Source organism: Leiobunum rupestre, chromosome 10, assembly GCF_980474605.1.
Source record: "Leiobunum rupestre chromosome 10, qqLeiRupe1.1.hap1, whole genome shotgun sequence".
In the NCBI taxonomy this organism is placed as follows: domain Eukaryota; kingdom Metazoa; phylum Arthropoda; class Arachnida; order Opiliones; family Sclerosomatidae; genus Leiobunum; species Leiobunum rupestre.
This window is the reverse complement of record NC_143393.1, coordinates 54329155-54345020: the sequence shown is the minus strand read 5'-3', so window position 1 is coordinate 54345020 and position 15866 is coordinate 54329155. Positions and strand designations below refer to the sequence as shown.

Sequence of the window (15866 nt, the reverse complement as noted above, 5' to 3'; positions counted from 1 at the left end):
GTAATTCTTAAAATTTTGAGAGCAACACATATGTTGTGGATAATCCAACTAACTTTCCAGCGTGTGGTACTTTGATACCTAAGGAAAAGCTTGAAAAGCCAGTTATACCCCTGTTTTTAAGAACTAATATTATAAAATGTCAAGGTAAGGTTTCTTTAGTTCTATATTCACACTTATGCAGTAAAGTTTTTTAAGTGAAATTCATTCATAATGGAGTTACTACTTGTAAAATATAATTATAAGGTTATTGGAATAAAGTTTTTTATTTCACTTAAAAAAATGCTTATGTTGACTTATTTTGAATTAAGTTTATTTGTCACCTCAGTATACAGGGTTAGCTTCGAACCAGAAATGTTGGTTTTGCACCTAAGGCATTATTAGTGTACCAAGCTCATGGGCTTTAAGCTTTTCATATAAATATTACTGAAAACCAGAAGTTCATTTTAGATCTCTTACGAGAGAAGTATCCATAAGTAATTCAGAGTATGATGCATTTCACTTTGCAATTATTTTTTAGAATTTCGGTTTTAAAAATTGCTGCGGAAACTTGCACAAGTACGTCTCGTAAGAGATATATATACTTAAGTGAGAACTAATTATGTTAGACATGTTTACAAATACATTGTATTATTAGTGGTGTTGCCAGCAAAAATTGGGTTAAAAAGTTATTTCTGAGAAAGTGATAGACAAAAGATAAAATATGCATACACAGAAAATATTGCAGGCCACCAATTCTGTTCTAGCAACACCAGTGAGTATAATATGCCATTAATCCGGCAGATACCAGTGGCTTTTCATTATTTTTTTTATTGAAATTGTGCTAAATATTTCTCCATACAGTTAAAATAATTATGTTAGTAAATTCAGTACCTTTTCAGATTATCAAACCATGTGCAGTTATCTAATGTGTAGAAGTGCAATAGATTTGGATGGAATCGAACTTGCTGCCGTTAGTCACCAAATACTCTGGGACTATCACGATGCTTTTGTTTTTGGCAGGTAAAAATTATTTCTAAATTTTTGATAACTGTGAAGTAAAATTTTGTGATGCTTTTTAATAAATTAGAACTTCAATTCTTTTCAGGTTTTTTTCTGATCTTTTAACAATTATGCTATCGTTATTCAATTTTAAATAGGTTTCGTTCATTAAAATACGAGATTCAATCCTTTTTGGAAGATATTTTCCATTTCAGCAGTGAAAATAAGCTTTCCTGTGAAAGATTATTTTCTTTGGAAAGGCATAGTTTTATTTGAAACATTGTTCTCTGGTGCTTAAATGAAAAACCGAATTTTTGTGCTTTTATGAAAATATCTGGGAAGATGCCCGGGGATTTTTTTTGTTATTTGTAACTTTTATGCATTTTTTTCAGATTTCAAGTAACGAATGTCCAATTAAAATGTGCCTTTTCTTTTTAGTTGTGTTCTCTTTCAAAAAGACATCCCAAATCCATTATTGCTTTATAGCTCTGATATTTTGTCCTTGTTATATTCACTTTTTTAATTTTGAAGTACTACATCTTTCTTTGCAGGATGTCGTTTCATGCATTTTATGAAACGGTAACTGCTAAATTTCAAAGAGGTGAAGCATACTAGGACATGGAACAGCTAATATCAGTTAAAATCTAGCTGGAACCATTTTTTTTAAGTTTGCTCGATGTTGATTATGAAAGTGGATTCCAATGTAGCACTTGTTTGAAAACCCCCAAAATTATTCTATGTGGTGGAACTGTCTTATGATTTAAAAGAAAATTCCTCTCCTTAAATTCACATGGTAATGACAAGTTATCTGAAACGAAAAATGTTTCATAAACAAGGTCTTTATGCATAAATAGGTTATTTTAAGCTAGTTAACATATTATTTAAGATCCCCTCTCCAATTTCACTTTTTTAACCACTGGGTTAAAAGATTCAAACATTATTCAAAAGATTCTTACTGCATTTGAAACTGATTACAGATTTACAATGATAATTGTTTAAGGTAGAGAAAATTTTGCAGTGATTAAAAGCAGAATTCCATAACATTTCTAGGAATGACAATTCGCCCTTAACACCTGCTTTAGTTTGTTGTGGGCTGTAGCTAAATGATCTTAAATTTTAGTTTTTCAGAATTTGCTTCAAATAGCGGTGGCCAACCGAAATTGCTGCTAGAAAAAATACTGACAATGTACATTGAACTTGAATGTATATATCAGTTTTTTTTTATTACTATCTCATTTTTACACTCATCCTTCTTAGGTATACTGACAGACTATTAATCAAAAACGTTTCTACACGAAAACAATTATCTGATTTTGCGTGCAAAAAAATGAATAAAGATGGGTTTCAAGTTATGCTATCTGATTTAAAAGCTGATGAATCTACTTATTGCCCATCAGCCTTCAAAGACTTTGTATATTTTTTATCAAGAGACTATGCTGTCTGCTTAACATTGCCTTATTCAAAAGAATTGTTTGTTATTCTAAAAGAACTAGCAGAGGGCAAATAATTAAGCAGTTTCCTGATAAATTGAAATTGCTTTCAGTGCAGTTTCCTGTGTTGTTTTCGTTACTAACAAGCTTAGAAATGGATGAAATGCCAGCTTCTCTTGCTCCATCAATTCAAATTTTGGTAACAATGAGCAAGGCTTGTGTTCCGTGAGTTAACGATCTTCCTGTAGAAAAGCAGGTTCAAGTTAGCCATGATGATTTGGTATGTTACCCAGCTCTTAATAAAATTAGAAATAGAGGAATTTTACCTATGGATAATGTTTCCTATCGTAATGAGGAGAGAACCTGTGAAAAATCTTTGGCTGGAAAACATTCGACTTTACTTCCTTGCATATTTACCTTATATTGTGAGCATGGTAAGATATATGATGGCTTTACAATTATAAACTTAAAAGTTTTAAATAAATTACATTTGCATTGTATTTTAAGGAATATGCTACGGTTTTCAAGCAAAGGATAAAGCAGAGTTAATGAACATTCCGTTTACAATACTCAAGATAAGGTTTCTGCAAAGTATGATTATTTTATCACGTGTTAGTTACACTCTGGATTTATGATAAACCATCTGCACAGTTAAAATGTATTCAAGATTAGTAATTACAGCAACGAAAAATATAAGTGGCTTTAATTTCATCTGCTCTCTTTTCAAAACCTTCATAAATGCATGAATAATCTAAGCAGATAATAATAGTAATTAATTAAGCAGCCACTATTTTTTTAAATGTAAATTGCACCATATATTATTTGCAAGGCAGCCTGAAATATCTACACCATTATAAAAATGTAACTTTCACAACCACAAAATATCAAAATCGCAGTTTCAGTTGTAACGGGGAGTCATTTACGGGAAGCCTCGGTGGGTTTTGTTTATGGTTTGGTTGCAGGAGCGATGGAGAGATGGCGCCACCAGTCCAGCGGCGGGAGTCTTATCTGGAGTTCAAGGGTTGACATCGGCGGGCTTTTTGGACGTTATAAGGCGGTGCTTACAGGAGGCCGATTGTTAATTGTAAGCCTGGACTCGGTGGAAAGGTTATCGAACTGTATACACGATATCGGAGCGCAGAATAAAGACTTGTTTTTTTAAAGTTATCACTTGGTTTCCTAAACTTAATTGTTTAATCGAACTCAACGGTCAAACCTTGACCTCGTCTTCCCCTACATTTTTGGAGGCTCCGCCGAGATAATTTTTTTTTCCGCTGATCGTAAGTTTTGGAGGTTTTTCCGCAATGTCTTTCCTATGGTGAATGGGCTGGTTTTAGTATTTTTATACAAGGTTCTATGTGGGCTATCTTCTGATGGTCTTGGTTTATTTTTAATGGGGCTTATGGAAAGTTTTTAAATGGGGAGGGGTTTCTTTATAGCTTGTTTTCTATAATGAGAGACATGGTTGGTGGCGGTTCTATCTGGGGTCCGTTGGTTGTGGTATTAATTGCTGGGGCAATATTACGGTTGATGGTTGGGGATATCGGGGTCGATCGACGGGTTGACTTAGAACATAGGTTTCTTTCGGGTTTGTCGTCATGGTTTGCGATGGTTCGGAGTTGTAGAGACAGGAGGTTACGGAGTTGTGGGATGGTGGAGGATGGTTTTCCATGGCGGCCCGGCTGGCACGTGGGCGGTGGAATTCGGGACGAATTGATTATTTGCCCTTCCTAGGGGGTTAGCCGGGGAGAGTTGGTGCGGTTGTCGTCGTCTGGGACTAAAGCGGGAAGCATAATGATGGTCTTCACCTGGCTCATCTCGGGGCTGGTTCTGGTGGGTTGAGGAGGATTTCTGTCGGCGACGGGTTTACCTTGGCGGGCACTATCAAACTGGTAGTTGGAAACTCGAACCGGGGGCGGACGTCGGGCGGCAGTTCCGTCAGCTTCATTGGGGATCCAGAGAGCGGGATTTTTCGGTGATTTCTTATCACGTCGGTAACGTACATACTGGCGAATTTGTTCCTCTTCTTGGTTCTGGACGGGGTATCGCTGCGTTTTCTTTGTTCGGCTCTCCGAAGCAGGGTGGTCCGTGTAGGGGGTTCAGGCTTGGTAACACTACGGCTGGAGAAATAGGGGAACAGGGTCATTGGAGCTGTGGTCCGCTGAGGGGGGACGTGGTGCAATTGGAGGAACTACCCGGGTGGTCTCGGGGACCATGCTGTTGGGTTGAAGGGGTTTTGCGACGGGTTACCTTGATGGGCTTCATCATTACTTCTGATGGTTCTAAGCTGAAATCGAGGGGGGATTCTGGTCGGCAATTCCTTCATAGGGAATGTCAGGGGTGGAGTTCTGTCTTCTTGCGTATGTCTTTTCCGGTGGAGGCGGCCCGGGGTTTTCTCTGTCAAGGGTTTTTCTCTGTGGTGGGCCGGGCAGTGGACCTGGGGCCGGGATTCTGGGCATGTGTTGACTTTGCCTGGGCGTTATGGGTGGAACCGGTTGCTGGTTAGTCGGGGAAAAAGTCCTCGGCGTGGTGTTTATGATATTACTCCAGGGCCGGTTCGGAAAGCTACGGTCGGGTCCTCAGGGTGCGACGTATCTTCGGGATCATTTTGGCCATGGGTTGAGCTTGGATGGTTTTTTGTCTTGGCCAGTTGGGGGTTCTCCTTTTGTAACGACTAGGGAATCTTTGTAGTAATTTAGATGGTTAGTTGCAGGTATGTCGGAAGAGGTATTGGATCCTGGGGTGGTCGAGGACGTACTCTTGCTGAGTGATGGTGGCAGGGACGAGTTGGTGGAGGTCGAGCGTCTGGTGGTGCGTCGTGCGGCTGGGGTCGGAGGTTTTGGACAGGCGTTACTGTTGGAGGTTTTGGAGGCAGCGGCGGTGTTGGAGAAAGGGTCTGAGGATTCGGATGTTCCGGTGAAGCAGGGTTCTGAGGAAGTTCCGTCCATGGTTCCGGTTGCTTCGCAAATGGTACCGGTTGTTGGTCCGACGGCGGTGGCTACCGTTTGTTTGGACGTCTCGGTGGGTTCTCGACCGTCGTAGGCTCAGGCAGCGTTGGAGAGGTGCGCTTTTCGGCATTTGGATGGGTTTGGGTACATTACCCAGATTTCTAAGAAGCTGGTCTGGCCGGCTGATATGTCATTTGATCGGTTGGTGGAGTTAAAGCCTGGATATTTCGGGGACGGCTTCGTCGGGTGCGTCTCTAATTTGGCTCTTCCGGCTACTTTGCCGGTGGCATTGGATCGGTTGGTGGCGAATTCTCGGGTTTGGGTGGTGGTCGGTGTGCCGCTGAGGAATGCGTTGGATGGAAGTGTCGCCGGGTTTTCGGTGGCAATTGAGGGCATTTTGAGGCATAATCGGGTGGTAGGGAACGGTGCGTGTGGACTGGATCGGAGCATTGGGGGTCGGGTTCCATACTCGGTCCAGCGAGCGGTGTTCATTGCTCAGCTTGAGCTGGCCCGGCGGTATCAGTTTCCGGTCGTGGTGCAGTGTCGGGGGGCGTATTCGGAGGTGTTTCGGTTACTTAAAGAATATGTCGGACGGTCGCAACACATTTTGCTTCATAATTTCTCGGGGTCTCGGTGGGACGCGGACCAATTCTTAGGGTACTCTTGCTGAGTGATGGTGGCAGGGACGAGTTGGTGGAGGTCGAGCGTCTGGTGGTGCGTCGTGCGGCTGGGGTCGGAGGTTTTGGACAGGCGTTACTGTTGGAGGTTTTGGAGGCAGCGGCGGTGTTGGAGAAAGGGTCTGAGGATTCGGATGTTCCGGTGAAGCAGGGTTCTGAGGAAGTTCCGTCCATGGTTCCGGTTGCTTCGCAAATGGTACCGGTTGTTGGTCCGTCGGCGGTGGCTACCGTTTGTTTGGACGTCTCGGTGGGTTCTCGACCGTCGTAGGCTCAGGCAGCGTTGGAGAGGTGCGCTTTTCGGCATTTGGATGGGTTTGGGTACATTACCCAGATTTCTAAGAAGCTGGTCTGGCCGGCTGATATGTCATTTGATCGGTTGGTGGAGTTAAAGCCTGGATATTTCGGGGACGGCTTCGTCGGGTGCGTCTCTAATTTGGCTCTTCCGGCTACTTTGCCGGTGGCATTGGATCGGTTGGTGGCGAATTCTCGGGTTTGGGTGGTGGTCGGTGTGCCGCTGAGGAATGCGTTGGATGGAAGTGTCGCCGGGTTTTCGGTGGCAATTGAGGGCATTTTGAGGCATAATCGGGTGGTAGGGAACGGTGCGTGTGGACTGGATCGGAGCATTGGGGGTCGGGTTCCATACTCGGTCCAGCGAGCGGTGTTCATTGCTCAGCTTGAGCTGGCCCGGCGGTATCAGTTTCCGGTCGTGGTGCAGTGTCGGGGGGCGTATTCGGAGGTGTTTCGGTTACTTAAAGAATATGTCGGACGGTCGCAACACATTTTGCTTCATAATTTCTCGGGGTCTCGGTGGGACGCGGACCAATTCTTAGGGTATTTTCCGAACCTGTGGCTGGGATACTCTCCCATGGCCACTTTTCCGTCTTTGGGGCCGGCCCGGGAAGTGTTTCGGCGGGCTGCGATAGGTCGGATTGTGGTGGAATCAGCTGCACCATTGTTTGTTCCTGGGGGTCTGCCGGTGGACTATTTTTCGGACGTCTCGGTTCCGCTGCCGGGCCTTGCGGGGGTGTTAGTACATCGGTTGGCTACTTTGCGGGGTTGTGCGGTGGATCCTCTGGCGGCGGCTCTGTTGGAGAACGTTCAGCAGTTGTACGGTATTTATTTATCGGTTTGAAGTTTCGGCTGGTTTTTTCAATAAAGTCTCTTTGATCAATTCTCTTGTTTCCGTTTTTTCCGAGGCTTCCCTTTTTTGGGGTGGGGGAAGATGTAACGGGGAGTCATTTACGGGAAGCCTCGGTGGGTTTTGTTTATGGTTTGGTTGCAGGAGCGATGGAGAGATGGCGCCACCAGTCCAGCGGCGGGAGTCTTATCTGGAGTTCAAGGGTTGACATCGGCGGGCTTTTTGGACGTTATAAGGCGGTGCTTACAGGAGGCCGATGGTTAATTGTAAGCCTGGACTCGGTGGAAAGGTTATCGAACTGTATACACGATATCGGAGCGCAGAATAAAGACTTGTTTTTTAAAGTTATCATTTGGTTTCCTAAACTTAATTGTTTAATCGAACTCAACGGTCAAACCTTGACCTCGTCTTCCCCTACACAGTATGTACCAAAATCATTTATTGCAGATTTCCTTTGTGCTTTTAAGTTATCAAGGAATTAATTTGATTATCTATGCTTAGAGACTAATTCAGTAAGTGCTTATATCATAAAACTGATGTTCATGAAATTTACATATAGATAAGTTTTGTATTGTTTATTGACTCTTGTGTACTTTTAAATATTTTAGGTCCAAGTATGCTCGTATATGAATTTGCTTGTGGACTCCACAAGTATGCTTTAAATAGGGATTCAGGTTATTTTTAAAACACCAAGATTTTAATTGACAGATTGCACGTGAAAAATCATTCAGGTACAAACTATACAATATGCTGAAAATGATTTTTAGAAACAAAATTACACGTAAGTAAACTCGGAGAATTAGTTACTAACTAGAACGGTTAGTTTTATTCTTATTTTAGTTTTAAAATGTGTTTTTCCAATACAAGTACCGAAACTTAAAATTTATTTGGTAGATTTTAAAATGGGGATGTGGAAAAACTGTCCATTTAAACCAAAAACCGGTTTTTCGTACTCCAGAGCACCGGTTTTTTTGCGTGTTTTTCGGGTTTCCCTCTTTTGGTTAAAACCGCTTTATTAAAATAGAACATAAGAACTGAATTGGTCTTTATTAATCTATATTTTAGGTAATTCTGTCGCATCAGCAAGACTAGACTAGTTTCAGTGTGAAATGAGGTTATGAGTGATAAATGAGTTTGCCTTACCAGTGAACATATTTCCGAAAGTGTTTTTTATGTTGTAAACCAAAAATATTGGCCAGATTGATTTAAATTTAAATATTAGTTCAACACTAAAATTATAATTCTTGCCAAATATAGTCAGTTAAAAATTTAAAAATACGGGTATTTGGGGTTCGAATTTTTGAATTGGATAATTTGTAGATTTATAAACCGCATTATTTCACCGAAGTTGCATTCCTATTTTAAAAATTGTGTGGCCTTAAATCTTCTACCTTTATGAAGGCATGTTCTGTCAATTAAAATACCCTGATTTAAACACTATTTTGGTCATTTTAAAACTCATTTATTTTAAATTCAACCCACTTGGTTTTATAGTTGCATATCATGTACAAGTAAAGCCTATATACAATTAATATAAAAAAAAATTCTTAGGATGCGCTATTGGGTTTTGTCTTGAACGTTGAACACTCAAATTAATGAACGGATGAATTCCAGTTTGAAAAAAAATTAAACACATCATCTTTCATGAACCAAAATAATTTTTTGGCTCATTGCCAGCTTTATTTATACAATCACAACCAAAGGAAAATACAAGATGTAAGGTTTTACTTTTTTACGTAAATACTGATCTATTCTCGCTATCTTCGTAACAAGCCAGTGTCAATCATTGTGGTACTTTCAAGACTGAACAACTTTTGTGGTTTCTTAACTGGTTTAAAAATAAATAAAAAAATCACAAATAATGGTGTTGTATGAACTTAACCACCCCAGCATAGTTGATTAGCCTAGTTAATATTGATGTCAGAACCACCACCAAAATATTTTTTATTTTGATATTTCCACTTTACATGTAAGTCTATAAAATTCTTATCAAATTCAGAGTTTACTTTCAACAACTACAGAGCTTTTCTAACAGAAATGGTGTTGTGGCCTAAATGTAATTATTCTGACTGGTAGAACTCTTTAAATTTACAACGCAAACACTCATTTACATTTTAAAATTGATAATTATTTGCTATCATGGTCAAAGTGTTAACTTTAATTTCACTTATTTTTAAAATTAACAGATCTTAAAATGAAGTATACAATCCATTTGTGAAGGAAACATAATTTTATATTTAACTCTTAAGGCCACTGCATGTTTAATGTTTTAATGACTTTTATTGTGTGTTTTAAATATAAGTTATTACAATTTGATTAGTAAATAACTAAGCATTTAAATACCAGTATAGGTACCAAATTGTCTGTTTATTACTCTGAATTTTTTTAATTAATTAAGTGAATATTTTTATTACACAAGAATCAGAACATATTGCTAAGAAAGTATGAGACGGTTTCTAAGATAAACTGTGAAAAATCCTTAGATCATATTCCCAACCGCACTCGCACGCATGAAACTAATCAAAAACGCTAGGCATAGTAACTAGGCCATGTTTCTAGGCATTGAATCGTTTAAGCACTAAGGCGTCGTTACTCTCTACCCTATCGTAATTACACGGGCTATTTATATCGAGCGTAGGCGCAGCGCGAAGGTCGGAACAGGACACGCAATTTATTATAAAATATATTTACCATAAAATCTTATTCATATTTATAGAGAAAGTCTATATATTATTATTTATCTTAACAATATATTAAAAAAATATATAATTTTTTCATAAAAAATAGACTTTTGGAGAGAAATAGTTGAACAACTAATACAGCTAAATCATTCCATTTATCCATGGCACACTGGTAGAAACTTAATATTAAAACAAGATGTGACGGACATTAGAGTGCACGCATGGATGACGGCATATTGATACTACTCTATAGTAACTTACCTAATATATTAATTAGGAGCAATATTTCAATCGCCCTTTACATTAACTTTGTAAGCGGAAAGAGGAATTTCAACCACCCCGTAATTAAATACAAATATCCCAATAAACCTTTAGATAGCCCGTGAAAAAATTCCCCAATAATAAGGGATCAACGCGCATGTGTACAGCTTATGGCCTGTTACTTCTGTTATCTTGATGGAATGAGAAGCATATTGTGAAACGAATTAGATAACAACTTCGTTTCCTTGGTTTATAAATTAAATAGAACCCCTTTTAACGTAATCGAAAGAATAAGAAATTACCAGGGACATATTCAGTTCTTTTCACTTACCTCCGTTTCAATGTTTTATGACCCTCTCCCTTACCTCCCCGCTATCCGCGAAAGGATCCCGTTTCAATTGATACTTCCCGCTTTACCACTCCAACACTTGGAACGTCTCCCAAGTGAGTCAAACCATTGATCCTGGATTAGAGGGGCAAGGGTCAAACACACACTGCAAATTCTAAATTCACATCAAGATCACAATAAATCACTTGTAGATCACCAATATCTGTCCCAATTTTAGATCACTACTACACTCTAAGATCACATGTATCCAAAGTGATCCAATAACGTTCCCATGTGTTCAGAAAATGATCGTTTACGATCCCTATGTGAACATTTACGATCCTTATGTGATCAATGTTAAGTGATCTGTATGTGCACTAAGAGATCATATTTGTCTCAATTTTAGATCGCTAGTACACAAAAGAACGCAAATGGTACACAATACATTAGGAAGTGGGGATCACATAAGAACGCAAAGAGTACACTAGACGTATGTATTCTCCTCAACTGTGTATAGAAAATCATGCATTTAAAGAAACTTTAATGGAGCAAAGTTATAAAAGTTTATTTCCAAATTTTATTGATTTCCATTGACATTTTAACAGCTTTAGTGCCTTATTTATAAAATTAGTGTCCAAGAACAAATTTCACTAAAATACCCATCGCCTGTACATACTGCTTAGGGTAATCAATTTCAAACGAATAATAATAGGCGATTAATATGTTCACCAAATCTTTATTTTGTTCTCCAAGTGGAACAACACTTCCTAACCCAAGGATGGTAGCATTTTCAGGTGAGCAGTCACGGAAAGATATTCTAGTCATAACATGACCTGGTTTTAATTTTTCCAAGGTATCTTCGAATAATTCTGGATGTATTATATATTGCAATAATTAATATTTGGCATAACACTTTTTAAAAAAACGCACATGAAACTATTAATTGTCAAAAAAATAATAGTTCTATTTATTTCCAGTAAGATTAAATTTAACTTAGCAGTGAAATTAATAATAATACTACAACTTAATAATTTTTGGAATTTATTTTTAATGAACCCTAATTATTTTTGTAATTTAATTAAAATACTTCAACATGCGTGTGAAAAACATTATATAGGAAGATATTCTTTAAAATAGGAAGATCAATTAACGCTTCGCGACAAATTGTGAAATAGTTTTAAGATATCGTATAGAATATTTAGGTAAAAAGCAACCATGCATTATTTGATTGTTGTTCAGTGAGAAAGATTACAAAACTAACTTACCGATACTTCTTTTATTATAGTTTCAGACTTTACTCCTTTAGTATTGGTAACTTGAAATTTCTTTTCAAACACACGCCAAGCTTCAAAGCGTTTTCGCTGCAGCTAAATATATATGAGATGATATTTAATTGTCATAACCTCAATAATTATTATATTACAATTATACCATATAAAACATACCTTTGAAGTGGGGTCCGATTTTGATAAATCAACTATCACATGAACAAACCTGGCCAAATTAGCCAATAATGTGTGGTATAAATGGAAATCCCAAGTTTAACTGAAGTTCAATCACTATATAAGCTAAGTATGCAAAAAAGTTATTTTATTTAGAGATTTATCTTAAATGTAGGAATAAACAAACCATAATTTAATGTGAGCGCATACAGATTTTGAATGTTCAAAGCAAGGATAATTTTTTAAAAGTTCAACCATATCAAGGTGTTTCATTTTTTATAAGAATGCAGAGCGATTCTGAAATGTTTGTCGTAGCTCGAATTGAACGCCCCAATCAACTCTGGGTTTTTGGTACTCTTTTTTTAAGTCACTAATTGCTTCTTCGTATTTTTCAATAGTTAAAATATCTCCATTGAAATTTTCTCTTGAATAGCTAAATTAGAATTATGATTAATATAAAAATAAACTAACTTCAAACAGACCTATCTTGAGTTATTTAATTTTATAATACAAAATTCGATAGACTAAAAAAAATTAAATTCCATAATATTATCTTAAGTCGTATAGTATACACTCTTAAAACTACTTTGGTCAAATTTTTTTGCGTTATTTGTTTTAACCAAAAAATGGTTAAAAGTGACTGTTTTGGGTTAGTTTTTTTTACATTTTTTATGGGTAAAAACACTGGGTCAAAAAGTCCAACACAAAATTTGGTTAATGTTTTAAACCCATTCTGGGTTGTTATTAACGAATTTTTGGTTACCTGTTCTTTCAACCCAAAACTGGGTTACAAAATATTTTCTTGACTTTTCCCAAGCTGACATAGTCTTTTCAAGACAATAAATATCCATACATTGACAACCAAAAATTTATAATATTCAACCTTGATTATATTCCATTCTCATACAATTAAAAATTGGAAACTTAAAATTTTTACTATTTGATATTATAGTATTTTAAAAGTTTTTATGTGACTTTTTAAAATTTACACCAATATGTAATATCATAAGTGGATCATTCTCTCAGACTAACAAGTAAGATATACCTGACCGAGACCCGCAATTTGTATACTTAGAGAGAATGATCCACTTATGGTAATATTCAGGATTGGTTTTCTTAGGACATTTTTAATAGATTTAAGTCACTCTGAGAAGAGTAAATCTTCTTAATAACAGTGGAATGTAATCAAGGTAGCATATTAAAAATTTATACATTGTCAATATACAAATATTAAATGTCTTCATGAAACAAGTTACATTATGCAGCTGATATACAAATGGATGAGAAGTTTCCATTACATAAAGCGTAAAAAAACTCAGTCTGTATGCCTCACAAAAAATATCATGTGAGATAAAACAGTACAATACCTAATAATGGGAATTTGAGCATTCAATTATACATTTCTGTACAAATTTACACCAAAATGTAATATTTAGAAAATAATTTTTCCATGTTATTTTTTAACTGCATCTTAGCCACTCCATGACGAAGAGTAAGCCTTCTTTATAACAGTGGAATGTACTCAAGGTAGAATATTAAAAAATTAAATTGTCAATATACGAATTTTAAATACCTTCACGAAACAAGTGACACTATGCAGTATGCAGCTAATATGCAAATGCATGAGAAGTTGCAAGTAAATAGTTAAAAATAACTCAATGAGTTTGAGTAAATCTCTGAAAACATCATTATACTAGATAAATTAGTACAATATCAATTAATAATAATTTTAGCTTCCAATTTTAGTTTATTTTGACCTGAATTTTATGAAGAAAAGTAAGGCATTCCACTGTTAAAGAAACCTTACTGTTCTTAGCAAAGTGGCTAAGATCTTTCAAAAAATGACATCTAACACGATAATGTTTTAGAGGTGTACACAGACTGATTGAGATATTTTAGACTATATTTCATGGCCACTTTCCATCCATTAGAATATCAGCTGCATAGTGTCACTTGTTTCGTGAAGATATTTAATTTTCGTACATTGACAATTTAATTTTGTAATATTCTACCTTCATTACATTCCTCTGTTATAAAGAATCCTTACTCTTCTTCACAGACTGACTTAATTACCATGGAAAATTATTAAAAAATTTCAAGTATGGTCAAAAATTTAAAAAAGGAAGCTCAAATTCCCAATATTAGATATTGTACTAATTTCTCTTGCATGGTAATTTTTTCCAGGTGTACAGACTGATTGAGTTATTTTAAACATTGTAATGGCAACTTCTCATCAATTTGCATATCAGCTGCTTAATGTAACTTGTTTCGTGAAGATATTTATTGTTAATCTTTGTACAATTTATAAATTTCCTAAGAAAATCAATCCTAAATATTACATTTTGGTGTCAATTTTAAAAACTTTTAAAAATATCAAATACTAAAAATTTGAGCTTCCAATTTTAAATTTTTAACTGACTTTTTAAAATATACACCAAAATATAATATTCGTTAATTTTTTTCTTGGGCCATTTTTTAATAGATATCACAGTAAAGCTTCTGCATGACAGTGGGATATAATCAAGATTGATTATTACAAATTTTGATTTGTCAATTATACGAATATTAAATGTCTACATGGAACTAGTTACATTATGCAGCTGATATGCAAATTGATAAGAAGTTGCCATTAAATATAGTCAGAAGTAAATGAACCAAAGTTATTAACCAAGCCTCAAAAATGGAAGGATTTCTCTTAATCATTTAGCTTATGTCCAGTGCTATCGTGTCACAGATGAAAAACTACTATGGAATTATGGATTAATTTAAAATAATCTCGCACTTTAAAACTGCCTAAAACTGCGAAAGAGCGTGCACATTTTCAAATAATCATTTCATTCCATAGTAAAATCCCTTATTTGTCATAAATAATAATACATTATCTGATTTTTAATCTGCATATAATGTAGGACTTTACTAATTTATTGTTTTTAATTATCTGTCTTTGTATATTTTAACCGGGAGCCCCTTGAAAATCAGCTTTGCTGAAGGTGATATCCCTTAATAAAGACCATATTATTATTATTATTATCTCATCCAATTGCCTATCAGCTGCATAATGCCACTTGTTTCGTGAAGACATTTAATATTTGTCAAGTAAAAAAATTAAATTGGAAGTTCAAATTTACAGTATTTGATATTGTACTAATTGAAAATTTCTTAACTGAATTTTTAAAATTTACACCAAAATGTAATATTCAAGAATGGTTTTCTTAGGGCATTTTTTAAATAGATCTTAGCAACTTTGAGAAGAGCAAATGTTTCTTATAATAGTGAGATATGTAATCAAGGTCGAATATTTATATAAAAAAAAACATTTTCTCTTCTCAAAGTGGCTAAGCTATTAAAAAATGTCCTAAGAAAACCATTCTTGAATATTACATTTTGGTGTAAATTTTAAAATAAGTAAAAAAAAAATTCAATTATTAGAATATCAAATACTGTAAATTTGAGCTTCCACCTGACTTCTTAAGATTTAAAAAAATATATAATTAACAGGAGTTGTTTTCTTAATTATTTAAAAGTTGTTAGCCACTCTGTGAAAAGTAAGGCTTCTTTAAAACAGTGGAGTGTAATTAAGGAACAATATTAAAAATTTTAAATTGTCAATATACGAATATTAATTATTCACGAAACAAGTGACATTATGCAGCTGATATGCAAATGGATGAGATATTGCCATTAAATATAATTAAAAATAACTATCAGTCTCTGTACAGTGTACACATCTCAGGTTAGAGAAATTAGTCCAATATAAAATAATAGGAATTTGAACTATGGATTTCTTCAGAATTTTGTTTTGTAAGGCAACCAAAATTTATTGGACTTATTGTTTGGGATATTACATGTTAAAATTTAAAAAGATCCCAAATTGAGTAATTATTGTAACCCAAAATGGGTTGTTTGTGTTAAATAAAAAAGCCCAAATTTAGTTATTATTGTAACCCAAAATGTGTTACGAATAACAACAAAATTTTAGTTTT

General features: G+C 35.9%; 1 protein-coding gene across 1 annotated transcript; it reads left to right on the top strand.

Annotated features, from left to right (window-relative positions):
• The first annotated feature begins 6394 nt into the window (after positions 1–6394).
• Positions 6395–7165, top strand: LOC149926215 (3'-5' RNA nuclease TATDN2-like). The gene has a single exon (XM_090161903.1). The coding sequence runs from the start codon at positions 6395–6397 to the stop codon at positions 7163–7165; it is 771 nt and encodes a 256-aa protein (XP_090018029.1).
• The last annotated feature ends 8701 nt before the right edge of the window (positions 7166–15866 follow it).